The sequence below is a fragment of the Rhagoletis zephyria genome, unplaced genomic scaffold, assembly GCF_001687245.7.
Source record: "Rhagoletis zephyria isolate East Lansing unplaced genomic scaffold, Rhagoletis_zephyria_1.1 Rzeph_scaffold_00138, whole genome shotgun sequence".
In the NCBI taxonomy this organism is placed as follows: Eukaryota; Metazoa; Arthropoda; class Insecta; order Diptera; family Tephritidae; genus Rhagoletis; species Rhagoletis zephyria.
Window position 1 is genome coordinate 403,636 of NW_016157222.1, and position 18,340 is coordinate 421,975.

The 18,340-nt window shown below is 40.0% G+C and overlaps 1 protein-coding gene across 8 annotated transcripts in view; it reads left to right on the forward strand.

The window, feature by feature from the left end:
* osp (myosin phosphatase Rho interacting protein outspread) overlaps window positions 1–18,340 on the forward strand; it is a 320,351-nt gene that overhangs the window by 269,018 nt on the left and 32,993 nt on the right. For all 8 annotated transcript variants that reach the window (XM_017637949.1, XM_017637978.1, XM_017637940.1 and 5 more), the window contains one exon: window positions 9,644–10,337. In XM_017637949.1, coding sequence (XP_017493438.1) covers window positions 9,644–10,337 — 694 coding nt within the window. The remainder of the gene's footprint in view (window positions 1–9,643; window positions 10,338–18,340) is intronic.

The following is an 18,340-nucleotide window of genomic DNA, read 5'->3' on the forward strand; positions in this document are numbered from 1 at the left end:
CGACTGCGTTTAGCCCAGTTGACGAGCTTCCGTGCCATCTATCTGAGTTGACCCAGTTCTTCGCTCCACCATACCGGCTTGGGCTTTGATCGCGGCCGAGATATAGGACAACTCTGCTCGAAGAACTTAGTCAGAATCGCGTTTAGACGATTAACTGCCCTATCAAGATTAGCATTCCCCCGTCTAACTTCGGTTTCCATCAAGCTTAGTGTGTTGGACGCTAATTCAGAGTGTTTAGGCGAATCTGCTAACAGCAGGCGCCTAAATACATGCTATGTACTGCTGCATGTGCAAATATTTCCTTCGTGCAAATTATGAAATTTTTGCTGAGTTATTTACAGAGAAAGTTTTCCCAATCCGTTTTTTTCGGATTTCTAAAAGGTCGGGATACTGCTACCTCAGAATTTGCCGTGAAGAGTATCCTATAAGTATCTGAAAAGGTACACGTGTTAGATACCCTCCACTCATTTATCCTGGCTGTAGATGAGTGGGTGACTACTGTTATATCAATAGCTTCTTCCCTAATCCTATTACGGAACGTTGGCTTATTTATTAGCCTTGTTACATATGACTAGGTTAGAAGAAAGAACAAAGTCAAAAAAAGTCTCACCTCTGGTATTAGTGTCGGAGCTTCCCCAAAATTCATGATTTCCATTTGCGTCACAACCAATAACCAAGTGTATCCTGTGTGCTTGAGCATGCGCCACGAGCTGTCGGAAAGCAACTGATGGTGGTTGCCCCTCGTCGTACGGTAGGCATGCTGACGTTAGTAGCTTGCTATGCATACCACCTTTGTGAGATATCCAGTGCTGTATTGGGCGAAAAGAGAGGGATTAATATAATTTTTAGGTAGTACATAGGTTTTTATCTTACTTACAGTCGTTGTACAGACGGTAACCGTCTAACCCCAGTCCGCTAACCCTACCCCTAACCACCCAGGGCTCTTGAATGAGAGCTACATCCAGATCATTGTCTACGATATACTTTATCAAGTCGAGCGAGGCGGAAGTGGAGTGATGCACGTTAATTTGCACCACTGCCAGCCTCCTCCCTTGCAGCTTGTGGTCTGTCTGCCGGGACACTTGCCCTAAGGGTGCCTAGCCCGAGCTTGATGTTGCTTCCGCAGTCTTTCAATTTGTCGAGCGACGTCTAATCAACAGCGATCAGCGTGTCGCTCCCTATTCTCGCTTTGCAGGGTGTCAAGGACACTACATGCCATAGACCACAGAGCATGGGATCCTTGAGAGAGGTATGATCCCGAGCCGAGCGCCCGGACAGAGTGCGCTCAGGCTGGCAACTGCGGCCGTTAGGAAGTCAGGCGACTTCCTGTTGCCACAGCCAACCACCTTTTCGCCTTTCTGCCAGCCACATCCGTCGAAAACCAGTTTCTCCGCCTCAGCTTTAAGCATCAGGTACATGAGCTTGGCCTCTGCAAGTAGCCAATGTCCCGGCGGTTCTCTCATGGGCGGCTCGCCTGATATACTCCTTTTGTGTGCAGATGCATATGGGTTGCAGATGCCGTAACCGCGCCCGTTTTTTGTAGCATCGATCTCTTGGTCAGACTTGAGGAAGTCGTTGCGTTAGTTTTTTCGAACATTGCAACGACTTTCTCTTGCTTCCTTACTGGATCCTTATCTCTCCTTGTGTGGGATGATGGATCTTTATCCTTCTTCTTTTTAAGGAAGCGAACCGAGTTTTTGTAGCCACTTCTGGATTTCTGAGCTCGGCTCGCCGCCTCTTGCTGCTCCTTCCCCTGACAGGCCTCTGCAGACGTCGAAGGCTGAGTTGCATCGTTGAGCATCGTCAGGGCTTATGTTATCGGTGTTGCTAGCCATTGACAACAGATCGTCGTCGTCGGTAGCGTTCTATATCCTTTAGCCCTGGAGTTGAGAACCGATGTCCCGATCACCCCCAGACTCCTGGTCTACAGCAGCCTGCCTGCCCAAAGTTGGCATGAAGACAGCCCCTGTTCTGCTCCCAGTAGCACTAGTAGACTGCACAGCCTGATAAATTGCTGGATAACGACGCCAGATGACTTTCTCTCCCATCATCTACCGCTGATACTTGGTATACGATCCCTGGACCCCTCCTCCCTGGGGGTTTCGTTTATTTCTACCACCCCCGCTTGAAAAAGACAAGGACACGACCGCCCCTGACCTAGGGAAAACAGACGTCGTTGTTTGCCGCCCCTAACCTGGGGAACAGACGCGCATGGAAGCCGTTAAGGCATGGGTGCCAGTGCCGCCCCTAACATGGAGTAGAGACGCACTGCAAGCCGTTCAGGGATATCGAAAAAACTCACAAAAAGGTTACTACTACTAAGAGCCACTTTCTTCGAAGGTATTTGCATTTCATTACCACTTGCCGATAGCGCTGGTGCTTGCCGTCGTTGTCGCTGCTACATTCTTCTTCTTAGACACTGACGGGACTTGTCTTTTTTTCCAAAGTATGGCTTACCTAAATTCAGCGCGGCAAAAATCCATTCAACCAATAAATATACAAAACAGCCAGGGCTGCCAACTATACTTAGCTGTGAAGTGCCATATTGAGGATAAAAAAGCGCCAAAATGTGCCAAATAGAAAAATAAAAGTGCAAAAAGAGATGCCATTCTCTTTAATTCTTCTCTTTCAGCATTAAAATTATAAACACATTCCTAAAACAAAATCTCAATGCCAGAGTTAGATAAGCCAAAATGGATTTCACAAAAATGTATTGAAATATTACTAGTTTTGAAAAGTGTCATTTTGGCACTTTGTGCCACATTGAAAAATTAATTTCCATTTGAAGTAAAATAGGGCCAAAAATGGCATGGTTTGAGCCAAGTTGGCAGCCCTGAAAACAGCAGCTCTGTCGCCTATACAAAACTACTATGAAATTGTATACTAATTGGCACCCTACTGCAGCACCTGTCAAAGCCTGCGTGCAATAGTTGTATGTTACATGTGTGGACGAGTATGCATATTTACATACTCGGGATGTTTCGAATTTCATATTTTTCACATTCGCGAATGCGAAAACGAATGTTTGGAATAACATTTAAAAAGCTATAATTAACTTAAGTCATCGTTTTTGTTCCTTAAAAATTTTGCAAATTATTGAACCAATGCTTAACCTACACAGTGTTTTAATATAGTAGTCAAAGTTCAAAAGGGGCATATTATATTTCAAAAAAAAAAAAATGATGTTGCTGCCTTTTCTCCCATGAGGCGATTTCTTATAGGCTCGTATATAAGGACGGCTGCACTGAACAATTGCTCGCTTGGAAGTCTGGCGGGTGGAACGCTCAAATATTTGCGGTCCACATCTGTCAATTTGTTGAATTTTTGTTTAATTTTCCACCAATCGGGAGGATTTTCACCGAGATGAGCTCGTTTTTCTGTAAGATAGGCCTTGAATTGAGCTTTAATTTCAAATTTTTTAATGTCTCCAGATTCTACATCCGAGCCTTGGCTTTCGCTGGAGGAATCTAATATTATTTCTAGGTTACTTATAAGACTTTTAGCAGCACGTGTTAAGGGTCCATCAATGTTGCTTGATATACTACTTAACAGTTTAGCGCCTGAAGCTAAAAGCCGGTTATTGTCCGCACCATGGTTAGACAGATTTAGAGCCATTTCAACAATATTAGAGTGGACTCTCTGCCCATTCGCAAAACATTCGTATCATTTGCTGTGAATGCGAATGTCGAATGCGAATGCAACATCCCTGGTACATACATATGTATGTAGGTAAGAAGGTGTATGCTCTCGGAGGCACATCTGTAAGTCAGTCAGTATGTTGATCATGTGAGTGTAGCCCGCTACTTATTGACTGTTGGCCTTGCTAACTGGGCTGCCTGTTGGCGGGTTACAACTTTTTTTCTTCTCATTTATTTCTTCGACTGCTATTTGTGGCTGGCTCTGTGACTCCAACGGTGAAGGCCAACAGCAGTCAGCCGCTGAAGATAGTTGCTCCTCCATTTTTTTCTTCTTTTTTTTTGCTGCAAACTCATATGTGCCAAAGGCAAGGACCTACTGGCATAAACTATTCACTTCCAATTGTCGTTGCCAGAAAAGTGTACTAAGCGTGCCATATAAATTCATATTAACAAGCAGCTTGGTTGACTGTCCGCAGATTTGTTTATTGTTCGTGCGGCGAGAAAGGGAAAGGTCATTAGAAAACAAAAGAGAATTTCAAAAATGATAATGGTTTCACCTAAATGGAAAGAAAGTGTTGTTAAGTTATAATTCGCATATAGTCGTAGCTAAAGGAGTTAGTAATTTAAAAGATCTCAGATGATTGTTTGAAAGCCTTCACTGAGAAAAAATTTAACCAAAATTGGTTTAATATTACCAAATTCAAACTTGAAAAGGAATCAATGTGATTTTTGGTTAATATTAACAATGCCTTGGCTGATGTTTTCAACAATGATTTGGTAATATTAACGACACTTTTGTTTACATCAACCAAACTCTTGGTAGTAGATTTTTTCGTTTGAATACGTTTATGTTGTGCATTTGACATATGCTTTTTAATAATTCGGAGATATAGAACAAAAATTTTTATAATCATTTTCACATGTTGCCTCAGACAGGATTAGCAAATAACAAGCATCTCTACACACAAGCTATAACCGCTTTATAAATCTGCCTTAAAATGTTCAACTTGAATAAATTTTCTTCGCCGTTTGATTTGGTTCTGCACTTCACAGAGGCTTTTTCGTAATTAATAAAACCAACAAGCAAGAAAGTCTAAGTTCGGGCGGAGCCGAACATTAAATACCCGGCGCAAGTATTAAAGATATGTTTTTTCACCTTTCCGAAACCTTCCGCTAGATGGTAAGCCGGGATGTATCAATTTTGAGTAAATTAGCGTCCTTCAATTTCGAAATATTGAAGTTTCAAGCATTTCTGAAATTTACCGTTATATGAGAAGCGNGCAGTTTTCGTATTTCTGAAAATTACCGTTATATGGGAAGTAGGCGTGGTTATTGAGCGATTTTAGAAATTTTCGGCCATTTGGTATGCTGTGGGAAGGTCAACAACTGTGCCAAGTTTGGAAGAAATTGGTGCAGCGGTTACCAAGATATACACATGTAACCATAAGTGGGCGTGGCTACGCCCATTTTCCAAAAATTTATAATATTCTTATTTTTCGTCTAAAAATTATTGTAAATATCAATTTTGAGTGAATAATCTTCAGTAGTTACTAAAATATCGCAGTTTTCGTATTTCTGAAAATTACCGTTATATGGGAAGTGGGCGTGGTTATTGAGCGATTTTAAAAATTTTCGGCCATTTGATATGTTGTGCGAAGGCCAACAACTGTGCCAAGCTTGGAAGAAATTGGTGCACCGGTTACCAAGATATACACATGTAACCATAAGTGGGCGTGGCTACGCCCATTTTCCAAAAATTTATAATATTCTTATTTTTCGTCTAAAAATTATTGTAAATATCAATTTTGAGTGAATAATCTTCAGTAGTTACTAAAATATCGCAGTTTTCGTATTTCTGGAAATTACCGTTATATGGGAAGTGGGCGTGGTTAAAGTCCGATTTCGCCCATTTTCAATACCAACCTACCTTGGATTAAGGGAAACCTACATACCAAATTTCGTTGAGATATCTCAATTTTTGCTCGAGTTATCGTGTACACGGACAGACGGACAGACGGACAGACGGACAGACGGACAGACGGACGGACAGACAGACATGGCTTAATCGATTTCTTTTTTCATCCTGATCATTTATGTATACATTTGTCTATATCTATCTCGATTCGTTTTGGCTGTTACAAACAACCGTTATGTGAACAAAATTAATATACCCTTGTGCTCAAGTGCGCTCGGGTATAAAAATTAGGTATCGCGCTGACGGCATTCGTATTACTAAAAGCCAACAAATAACAGCAAGCACATCTGCTCGTTCAGCCACTGCCATAGTACATAAGAATTTGTTTTCAAATGTTCAACTTGAATCACATTTCTTGCAATCGGCTTATTAACCATGAAAAAATCAAACCATAACTTGGTTGAAAAAATCATTGTGCTTTTGGCTCAATGTTACGAACAGAGCTGGGCGATAAGGATTACGATAACTAAACGATTAGGATTGCAGTAATCCCAACAAGCTAAAAAAACAAGATTACGAGTACAGTAATCCTTCATCGAACGAACTTAGATTACGATTACAGTAATCGTAATTTTAACTTTTTTAAACTGTGATCGTAATTCAAGTTGGATCCATGAACGATTACTTTAATTGTAATCCTGCATTATTCTATTTGCCGGTTATACAAAGTTTATTTCGCCCAAACTACTTTACTTATTATTCTTAATTTAATATTTGATTCTTTTATTTTTCTGTTTTGGTTTTGATAAATAAATATTATGGTTAAGCGCGCATTTATATTTTGCAAATTTATAGAAATATTTCGTTTAAGTTTACTCAAAAGATTGCAATTAAAAAATTTTAAATTTAAAATTGTTATAATCATTCATCGAACGAACCTTGATTACGATTACAGTAACTGTAATTTTAACAAAGGTTTAAATTACGATTACTGTAATCACAATCTAAGATACCTTCGAAGAACGATTACCTCAATCCCAATTCAATAATTTTTGAAATCGCTATTAAAGTAATTGTAATCCTAGATGCAATCGATTAAACATGTAATCCTTATCGCCCAGCTCTGGTTATGAAAGGGTTTTAAATATGTACATATTTATGTATGTACAAACATGAACATATTCGTGAAAGTTCATTTAAAAAAATAAATAAATAGGACAATTAGATCAACGTTACGATGGCCATATTTTTCATATATTTGCTTTTTATCAAAATACTCAAGAAAACACTTTAACACTTTTGTAGATTTTTGACAAATTTCTTCACTTGTTTGAGCTTTCCATTGGACATTTTAGACACGTTAAATTTTCATCATTATCACAGTTTTACTAAGAGTTATTTAAAATTAGGTGATAAGCACGTGCGCTTAACAGTTCTCAAGATATTAATACGATCTAGTGGTAGGTTTGTACTCCAACATTTTATGGGGAAAGCGCGCATCACTGAACATTACCCAAGCGTTATACTCTTACTGGAGTGTCGTGGGATTTTCATTCATTCCAGAATTTGGCGTACTGTGAAAATCAGGTCAATGGTGGATTCGCCAGGTCTAGAGCCACACTAATAAGGTTCATTCAAATAGTTTATGAATGTTTCAGTCTTTCGCGCCGATTTGTCGAGAGGACCTTATATGTAGTACTAAGAACGCGTATTATGCTGTAATTGGCACAAATAAAAACATTACTCTTCTTCTGAACTGATATGGAATAATAAGCTCAAATTTTAGATTTTTAGATTTTTGATTTTTTTGACGCCATATCCCAAGTATTCTTTGAACGCGTGTTACCAGATTTCCGTCTTCGCCTTAGCGCGAAGAACCAGCCCAGTCAGCATCTTAAGTTCTTCACACTTAAGTCATCCTACCTTTATTTTCTTCCTCTTGAAAATCCTTTCCCTTTCCCGGAGTTTAAATTGCAGGTATTATGACCCGTATAACCTCTTAGTTGGTCTCCAACATCAAGCAAATCGCATTTCCACAAAGGGATCTGATCTCGATGTTAAGACGCTACTGTGGCATACACCCTGACGAAAGGGTTAAACCTAATATTGACCAAAAAATCTTCAGTATCTTTCTGAACTATAGAGCGGAGATATTGATTTTCAGTACTTTAATTGGCCATGTGTAGGGTAGGTATGTCAGCTAGAAACGTATGGTCCTCAGGTCTAGAGGATGCAGACACTTCTATACGCATTGGTAACAGTTACCTTACGTTCTCCAGCATCAGATTACATATAATGTAGGTAATGTGGAGAGCCCCTAGACCTTCCCTATCCGGAAGTAATTCCTCGAGGGTTCCCTATCTTGCGAGCTCATCAGCCATACATTTGTCAGCGATTTTGCTGTGACCTGAAGCCCAAGCTTAATAGCGAAATAATCAGACGCGGTCTTTAGGGAAGTCAAACACTCCTTCACCGTCTTCGAACGCTGCTTGGCTATCAGAATAAATATTCACTCTCTTAAAGGATGTCACACTAGAGAGCAACCAATCCGAAGCCTCTTTTATCGCGGCCACCTCAGCCTAGAAAACGCTGCAGTGATTCGGTAACCGAAATTTCAGGTTGATGGAGAGTTCTTCGCAGAAGACACCTCCACACACCTTCCCATTCAGCTTTGTTCCATCTGTTAATAAGTTTACAGGACCTCGATTCCAGATACTGCATCCCTCCCAGTATCCTCTCGCTGGAATGTGGGTGGTAAAAGATCCATTCGGACCCAGAACCGGCGTGCAGTGGTCTGTCCGAGTCGGTAGGAACCCGAAGCCTTTTATAATTCTGGAGTGCCCATATCTTGAGGCGAAATTGAATCCCACCCCACTTAGCCTTACAGCGGCAACCCTGCCAGCTATATCTATAGGTACAATATTTAACTAAGCGTAAGGTGTGGTTCGAAGTGCCCCACTGATCCCAAATTAAGGTGGATCTTTGCACCTTCTCCACGTTAGGCTTCCAGGAAAGTTTACTCTTAAGTCCAAGTAATTCACTACCCATTTAGGGAAGACGACAATTCGGTATCTTATACCTCCTAGCAAAAAGAACACGCTCCGTTTTGCTGGGATTTGCACCCAGCCCTCAGCTAGAAGCTCAGTTCACAACCAGGCTCAGGTAACCCCGCATAAGCTCAAACAGTATTTCCAACCTCCAATATTAAATAAAAAAAGGTAAACAACAATTGGGTACCGCTGAAAGTTTCCTGAAGAGAAACTAAGTCTACCGATAATAAAAATTAACTAGTTCACTGCTGAAACTGCTTTCTAATGTCCAAGTAATTCGCCGGCCGCTATGGTGTACTGGCTAGCGGTGCGCGCCATCACTCCGCAGCGCCTGGGTTCAAGCCCTAGTCAAAGCAACATCGGAAAAAAATATAGAAAGTTTTTTATTAACAGCGGTCGCCCCTCAGCAGGCAATGGCAAACCTCCGACTGTATTTCTGTCATGTCTCATAAAAATACAATCGCCGTTCGGAGTCGGCGGTCCCTCCCATTTGTGTGACAACATCAAGGCGCACGTCACAAATCCGAGGAGAAGCTCGGCCAAATATTAACATATGTGTAAGCGCCAATCTATTATTTTTAATTGGAATTGTTAGTGAAGTGATGATAAGCAGAAACTTCAACTGAAGATAAAACTCAAAACATTATTCTCTGTGTTATATGCTGCGAACAGGAACGGAAACTTTTGTTTGTTCTATGCAAACATTAAGGTTTGCCACCAATGTTTTCAACATATTAAAAGGCATGCAGATAAAATTCATACAAAAGCGCTATGTCCAATTTGCCCGCATAAGCAATGAGAAATAAGGCAAAATTTGTTTTAGTTACAACCTTTGTTTGAAATAAAGAAAAACCCAGATTTTGGCATTATTTCCCATTTAAAAGTGAAATAAAGCAAATTTTGCGTTATTGCCGTCCAAGACCTCCCCCCTGAGACGCTGAAACTGAGACGCTGTATTACTGAATATTTTCAATTTATCTTTGCGTACTATCTGTTAAATACTATTTATGTATCTATTAATTTTACTTTTACTTCCACAGCCCGAAACTGTGCCACAGGCCTGCATCGACATGACCAAAGTACTCGAAGTCGCCATGGCTGAGGATGTTACGGGCCATACCAATTCGATTGCTATCACCGCCCCGGATCGGGTTACATTTGTGAAGGGCACATGTCCTGAAGAGTCCAAGTGGTGGCTCAACATATTGATCGCATTTCCCAAATCCAAAGGGCGCCATAAACGCAATGCCACATTTCCAGGCGGTCAGGCGACTACAACGATTTTGCAGCAAATGAACACAGACGCTTATAGTGCTGCTGCAGGCGTGCCGGCACGCAATCGCCATAATTCATACCACAAGGATGCATTGACGTCCGTGCAATCGACCAGCGTGCTAATTGGCAGTGGCGGCAACAATGTAGCGCAACGCAAAGCCAACACCGTGACGACGACAAAGACGACGGCGTCATCATCGTCGACGACGCGCACCATTGACTATCGCAATGTTGCCGTTGAGGATGAGGACGATGATGCGGAAGACGAAGACGAATACGAAGAAGTTGATGATGACGATGATGAAGATGATGGCGTCGAAACAGGCGAGGACGAAGAAGAAGATGAGAACGATGGTGTTCAAGTTAGTGTGCGTGTTGCTGATGAAGTGGACAGTGCCAAAAAGGAAACGCAGCAGGATGACAAAGGTCGCAGTGATAGTAAGGAGACCAACAGCAAAGGTATGTTTGTTGCTCGAGACATCAATTTACATACATACATACATGTGTATTATAAGATGAAAATAAGCTCTTCACTTATCGAATACATAAAAAACCCGATCGCCCGCAAGCCGGCTAGTTCTTCTCATTACTTATTTTTAAAACAACACATTTTGTTGTTGTAGTTCTGATCCTCCGCCACAGAGCTAGTTAGCTCGAGTTAGCTAGAGTATCACAAAAATGGAGTAGACCACAAGTTGCAACCTATAATTTAGATCATGTGTACATTTCACGTCATGGATGAAGATTCATATATATGTTTGAGAAATTCACATGAATTCAAATATCCTGCAGCTATGGCAACATTAATGGTTGTTTATATTTGATTTTTGCTGCATTCAGCGGTGGAAGTCTAGGTCCGTTCATAATATTAGAGCAGCACTTAATTGACTTCAGACTTTTGCTACGAACAAGAAAGCCTCATACAAGTGTAAATTGATCAGATAGTGAAAATAGAGGTGATGAACCAAATAGATGACACATATATATATATGTACATGTATACAGAGTCAAATATAGAGGCAGTTACATACGTATGCGGTGGCAAAGATAAAGTTATCGAAAGGCACAAAACTAAGATGTATTGAAAGTCAAAGACGAAAAGTCGAAATATGTACGCATATATCTATGTATGTACATTAGGGCGGGTAAATTTTATTTACTATGCACATTTAACATAAAAGTTTGTACGTATAATTCTAAGCAAATTTTCCGAAGAAACCATGGGTCTAAGATCAATTTGGAATTTGCCAAATTGAGAAAATAGGTTTAGAACAAAATGTGAAAATTAACACTTTTGCGTCCTATAGTGGAAGTTTTAAGAAAAAGATAAGTGCAGAAATGGATTCCTCATACCAAAAAATCCCGTATAGCATGTTTTTATGTTTTAAGAACTTCTTTTACGACACTACAGCAAAATGCTAGAAACTTATTTTCGCAATTTGGCAAACTCTGAATTGATTTTAGACCCATGGTGTCTTCGATAAATTTGCTTAGAATTACATAGTCGAAAAATCTCCCATACAAATTGGCCTGTTCTAATGTACATACATACATACATACATAGTGATAATACAACCGAATTCATTGTTCATATAAAAATTTAAGCGTACCTTTTTTGAAGTCGGTTGAAAAGGGAAACAAATAAAATAGACAGCTAAAAAGTGTTCGTAAGGATTCTTTTTACCAGCTGGAATTAAGAGAATTATAATTTTATACGATCGTGGGCTCTGTTGTCATTCAGCCTCGGCTTGATTTTGTTCTGAAGTCCATCTTTTGATTTCCAACTCGAGGAAATTTGGCTTATACTAGATAAGTATCAGTTACTGCCTTAAAATCCAGTCCTGAGCATATCCGCTACCGGGCGACCTATTTCATAGCTGTAACTTATGTTAAAATACACTAATAAGAAATATTAAGTGGCCAAGTCTTCCCTCTCCCTTCTTTGGGAGCTACTTATAAAGTTCTCTCGAGGGCACTGCTCCAGACTACCATCTACGTGAAGAGTGGAAAGACAAGTCTATTGAGCAAATAGGCTTTAGTAGCATCGCGCTCGTACCAAATGCAGCATTGTACACCAAAGGGTGCCCTGGATAACATCAACCATACGTGCGCCATGTTTATCCGTTTAACTATGCCTTTCCGTCTCATCAATACCCGTCACAAAGCGCAAATGCGACTTCAAAGATTTCTTATCTTTCTTCGGCATCGCACACGTGTCTTCCCTATTTCAAAGGCCAGGGATGTTGACATATTTGGCTGTAGTATAATCTGCGTTGGGCTTTTTCTATATAAGAAAAGCGATACCACGGCGATTCAGATGGTTAGAATGGTTTCCAATGCCTGAACAATCATATAGCAAAAACGACTTGTTGTAGAAATTCTGTCAATATTGCCTTTGCAAGTCTGGAAGCCGCATTCATGAAGCCCAATCAGCCTGCTGATGATTGGCAAAATTAGCCAAATCTTTGTTCTGGTATATTAAGCAAAGTAAACTGTAATTGCAAACCATCCCTACCGAACTTCCGCTTCCTGCTTTGAAATTCTCTGGTGGTAATCCGTTTATTTCAGTCATGGACATGAACTTCATCCCTCAACATTAGTCTTGATTCACCACCACACTCCCGCCAGTGCTTCAATTCAAGAGCATTGGGAAGTGCTCTTATCGTTTCTCAAATGCACCCTCGCCCTCTCCAATCAGACCTCCCTCCTGCATTGCTGCCAGCGTTTTAAAGTTTTCGAGGCCTTTCTTATCCTTTTTTCTTCTTCATTGAAACGTCTCCCTTTCAGCCTTCTTTTCTGTAACACAAAGAGGCCGATACCGTAAATTGGAAAAGCTTAGGACACTGGCCGACAGGAAACATTTCCGAATTCTATTCGAAATTCAAACTACGTGCGGACGGTTCCAAGACTAGGGCAAATTCCTGTACGAAGGAACACGGTGATCTAGTGACCGATGTCCAGAGCGTGCTTAAATTATGGAGGCAACACTTATCAGTACTACCTATATGAAACCCGTAGAGAAGAGAAATCCGAGCCTCCAGTCGAAAGCGACGGCCTCGTTGTAGGACGCCCTGACTATGACGGGGTAGGAATAGCAATTTCACGGCCTAATACAACAAAGCTGCGGGAGTGGAGTTCATGCCTGTTGAGCTAATCGCGAATTGCGTTGCACCAACTTTTATGCAGAATGTGGTCAGAGGAATGCATTTAATTGTGCTCTATCTAATTCACAAGAAAGGCGACCTTACCACATGCGCTAGCGACCGAGCTTACTGGGGATCTGCTATAGGGTCCCGTCGTGAACATTGTAGGAAAGGCCAAAGCGTGAGAATACACACCACCTCTTTGTAAATTTTAATGCAGCCCCCGATAGCACGAAAACGTGTTGCATTTACACTGCAACGCCTGAATTTAGTTTATCTGCGAAACTAATACGGCTGTGAAAATGACGTTGAGCAATACCACCAGCTTAGCCAGAAATGAGAATTATCTCTCCGAGTCATTTTATACCATCTGTATCCTCATGAAAGTGCGACTCCTCATGATAGGGGACCTTTAATCCGATGCTGGAAAAGATAGTAAGGACTGAGAAGGTTCGCTACCGATTGATACCAAGCGAGGTTTCAGACAGGGCGACTCCTTAGCGTGCGACATCTTTAATTAGATTCTAGACACCATAATAAGAGCTGCAGAACTGAATCTCTCTGGAAAATGTTCAATAAGAACATGAACGAAGAGTGTGCCGCTGAAATCGACATCTTCTTTTTCTTCTTATTTGGCGCTGTAACCGAGCTCAACAAAGCAGGCCAGTTTCTCTTCTATGCCAACTGGCGCCGATTGCAAATGCCAAGTGAAGCCAAGTCGTTCTCCACTTGGTCTTTCCATCGCAGTGGGGGCCTCCCTCTTCCTCTGCTACCACCAGCGGGCTCCGAGTTGAATGCTTTCAGAGCTAGAGCGTCGGTAACCATTTGAAGGGCATGGCCAATGGCGGAGCCACTGTATGTTAAATCGACATCATCGATCTCAATGATCACCGCATTTGTAGGTTCTGCCTTTTCCAAGTTGAGGATAATTACTCTTGCCAACATATACTATATTGGATTCGAGCAAACGATTCTGCCTCTGTGCCTGGGTGAAGGCGAATACCGCAGAGGTTGGAGCGAGGAGCTGTATGAGCTTTACAACGATGTAGACATAATACGGCGAGTTAAAATATACCGGCTCTGCTCTCTCGATTATGTCGTACAAATGGATACAAAAGCTCCAGTTCTCAAAGTATTCAACGCAGTATCCGCTGATGACAGAAGATGAAAAAGAAGGCCTCCTCTACGATGGTACAGAAGAAAAACGATTGGTGCGAGCTTTATTGGACTCTGCGTAAATCGCTGAAGTGGTTACAGCGCCAAAGCAGAAGAAGCAGAAGAAGAACAGGCTTGAAATGCATAGTGGTGTTGAATAAACACTATCAATCCAATTTGTTTTTCAAAACTAGTAGCTGCTGTTTTCTACAGAATCGTTAAAGAGTATTTTATGTTGAATTCCTGCTAAATATGTTTGACCAACTTATTAATCGCACCACGACTGGCAAATCAGTGGACAAACACAAGCATCTAAAGTGAAAAATAAAACCGGTAATTACGGCCCTAAATTAAAATACATGCATATGCATACATGCGTAGACCCTCATGCATGCATATATAAATCATAATATCGAGATGCATTAACCTCGATGTACCGCGTGTATGCCTATACGAATGCACTAAAAATCGTCACAACTTTGCACGTACCGCCGAACTGCAAAGTTTCGTACATAAAAGTAAACGCATACATATGAACAACTTATAGTCGTACATACATACATTTATTCCGCATTTGACATAAACTAATTGCCAACCATTAATAAAAGAAATGTTGCATTAAATACGGTCATTTTTTAAGTTATCGACTGCAGCGTTCGGCATGTTATTGCATCGCATACAAACATACTTGACAACATACTAGGGTGATGACTCGGGTTTTCCCACCCGGTTTTAGCCAATTTTCATACAGAATATTCATACAACTGCATCTTAAAATTCGCTGTAAATTTGTTAAATTTTTTACTTTTTCGAAAACCCAAACCCACTTTTATACCAGTCTTGCTCTTAAATGCAATCTAGTTCCCTTCGAAAATTAGTATACGTACGATTTTCAAATTGGTGCAAATCAATGTAATGTTAAATCAACTACACAACATTTCATTAGGCTGCATTCGCGTTTAAAGCATACGTTTGAATACACTTAAGCAAAAAATAGAACTATGTACATACGTGGAAGATGAGAAGCTTTGCAGACTAAATTTATTAGATTTGCCCTTACTTAAAATATTTGCATATTTATCATACATCTTTTTGTGTGAGTGAAACAAATTGAATAAAACTTCGTCAAACAAAGCTCTGTTAAAAAGCTAAGCAAAACGCAGGTTAAATTAATTTTTCATAAAAGAGCAATCTAAGGTTTTTAACAACTAAAGAAAAAATTAGTAGATCCCAGAATTTTTATATATTTATTAGATCTAATGTTTTCTGTACTTATTGGTGTTGATTGATTTTTCCGCCTGGGTGGTAAGATGATGCCGAAACCGGAACTTGACAAGGGATGACGGAAACTCGTTCCAAAATAAATCAGCTTGCTTAGCTATTTATTCTTACGAGTAACTTTAAACTTATTCCATTTAATTGTCTTTTAAATTAAAGCCCTACTTAATTGAATAGTTTTATTCTGCTTATGGCTTTCATTTTTCACTAACTGTAAGCATTATCCAAACACGAAAAATTAAAAGAAAATATCCGGTCTAACCGATTTTTTCTGAATTTAAAAGTTAAGAACCGGTTTTTTCAATTGCCCTTTTTTGAATAATCGTGCACCCTACTACATACCTATTCGTATCTACATATTTCCAATGTGTCGTGCTAATATCGTCGCTTCGATGCGATTTCAAAATTTCCACGCTTGCTACACTTAGTCGATCACATTGGTTTACCTTATAGCCGGCGGCCGTAGGTTGATCATCGAGGTGGTTGGTTCGCCGTGTAAAGTCCTGCCGCACATGTTGATACTTAAAAGCGCATGTCTTTAACAACATACGTACATACATAAATACGAATGTCTGCAGCTCTTTTGAACGAGTCGTTGTGCTTGATTAAATCAATAAATAATAAAATGTGAAAAATTCAGCAAATGAATGAGCGTAAAATTATTCATTGATCGTGCATTGGCGGTCGCAAATGTAGCAGGTCCAGAGATATGGTTTTACAACAGATGAGTACGAAGTCGAGCATAATCTGTCTTACCGAAGTTTTGGTTATATAAAGCATTAAACTTCTGAGGTCAAATGAATATTGATGGCATACTGCCAGTAAATTGTTTTAAAGATACATACCTATTTGTACATAATACTACAAATGTGTGTGCATTAAAAAAGTACATACATACATACAATGCAGCCATACATGCCGGCACGAAAATGAATTATTAAACATTAATACTTAACAAACATTGGATTATAGTGCCAGAGTTCGTACATATGTATGTATGTATGTTTATGTATGTATTAATATGCATACTTAAAAAAACCAAATATTATTTGTTACCGTCTCTGAGCTTCCATAATAATTGAGCTGATCTTTTGTAGTTTAACCCCAGACAACTGTAGCATAATACAATGATAAAAACCCCCGGCCAACCCTGCAGCCATCTCGTTTTGATCTCTTTCTTTCTTTATGGAATAAAATGGTAAACATATTCCGGAAAATATTATTGCCAAAATCGTGAAGCTAAGTCTTTCTTCACCTAGTCTTTCTATCGTAGAGGATGCCTCGTCTCGCTCTGTCACCAGCATCGCGATTCGCGTATTTTATTTTTAGAGATGGAGCGTACGATATGGCCAAGCCAGAGCAGCCGCTATGTTTGAATGCACCGCGCTATGTCTATATCGTTCCGCAGAATATTTCTCTCGAACACTCCAAGAGCCGCTCATCACATGTTTTCAATACCCATGCTGCTGCGCCACACACCAGCACGGCTATTATGAGTACATAAGTATGTACGATGAGAGAGGAATTTACTTATGCATTACCTTCTCACTTCAAAATAGCACTTGTTGGCAAGAGGGTTTCTCCGTTGGATTTCAAGGCGAACATTATTGTTGGTGTTAAGGCTGGTTCCCAAATAAACGAAGTTGTTTTGATGCTCTTATTATCTTATTTTTTGACAGATATTTCCAGTCGATATTTGGTGATCGCTTCTTCCATCTATGACCACATGGTCGAATTGGTTTCTCTTTTTCCGATCTCGAGACAGCCACGTAGCTTAATTGATCTTTTTATAATGGAACCTATTACTTCATACTACCATATTTCGGGTCTCGGCGAAGGCGGTCAGCCCCAGTCCATTATCGGATGCTTCGTCGTGGAGGCTGGATTTTCTGAAGGTGGGACCAGAGATCGCTCCCTTGCGCACCCTTGCATGAAATTGCCAAGCACAATTTTGATATTGTGCGAATGTTCGCTCCAAGCCTCATATAAGAAATCGTTGGTTCGGCTTCTCGGTGTAAATACCGCAGGTCGTGAGCTGCATGAACCAGATGCAAAAAAAATCGTTTTTACGCAGTACACAGAATCGTCTCATAATATTTCCCCTGTCTTCCCTTGTCCATCGTATATACTTACAAGTATGGAATCCTATGCCCCTTTTTGTCTATTCTCTTTCTAACAGCGGACGTGCCTGCCAAACAGCGGACGTGCCTGCCAAACTGAAAAGCTTGATGGCGGCAGTGTTTGACAGGCACGTTCGACGATGCGAACGGCAATGGAAGGTAAGAAATGGAAGATGGATGGCATGAGAATGAAAGAATTATGAAATAGCAGAATGTCGAACCAAAACGAATTTCAAAAATCTGACAATTCGAATGACGTCAAAATGAAAGTAATGCAAAATACCGAAATGTCGAAACAGAAGAAATAGATGACAGGCTCGTGTTCAAGGGTTTCGTGCAACAAAAAGAGTTGTTGTGTTGCGCCATTCAATATTAAAAAAAAGTAGTGTGGTTAAATACGCTTTTCTATTAAGTTGAAAAATTACATATTTCGCCAGCCAAAAAGTGTATAAATAAATATATAGCATATTGCTATAAGATTTATTTATAAAAACGGTACATGCTTATGACCTTATTCATAAAAAAGTTATAATACCCTTGTGCACAAATGCGCTCGGGTGTAAAAAGAAAATAGATGTAAAGTAACATTAAAAAAATCGATTTGCTTACTTTTTAAGAATTTGGGAAAAACATTTAACTAAAGTTTTTTTGCACCCATCTCTTTTTCTGTTTATTATTTTAAAAATTTTCTTTTCCCTAATACTCATTGAGTTTTCATTTACACCCAGCAAAAATCAAAATATTTTATAAGAAATTTGTTGACCGT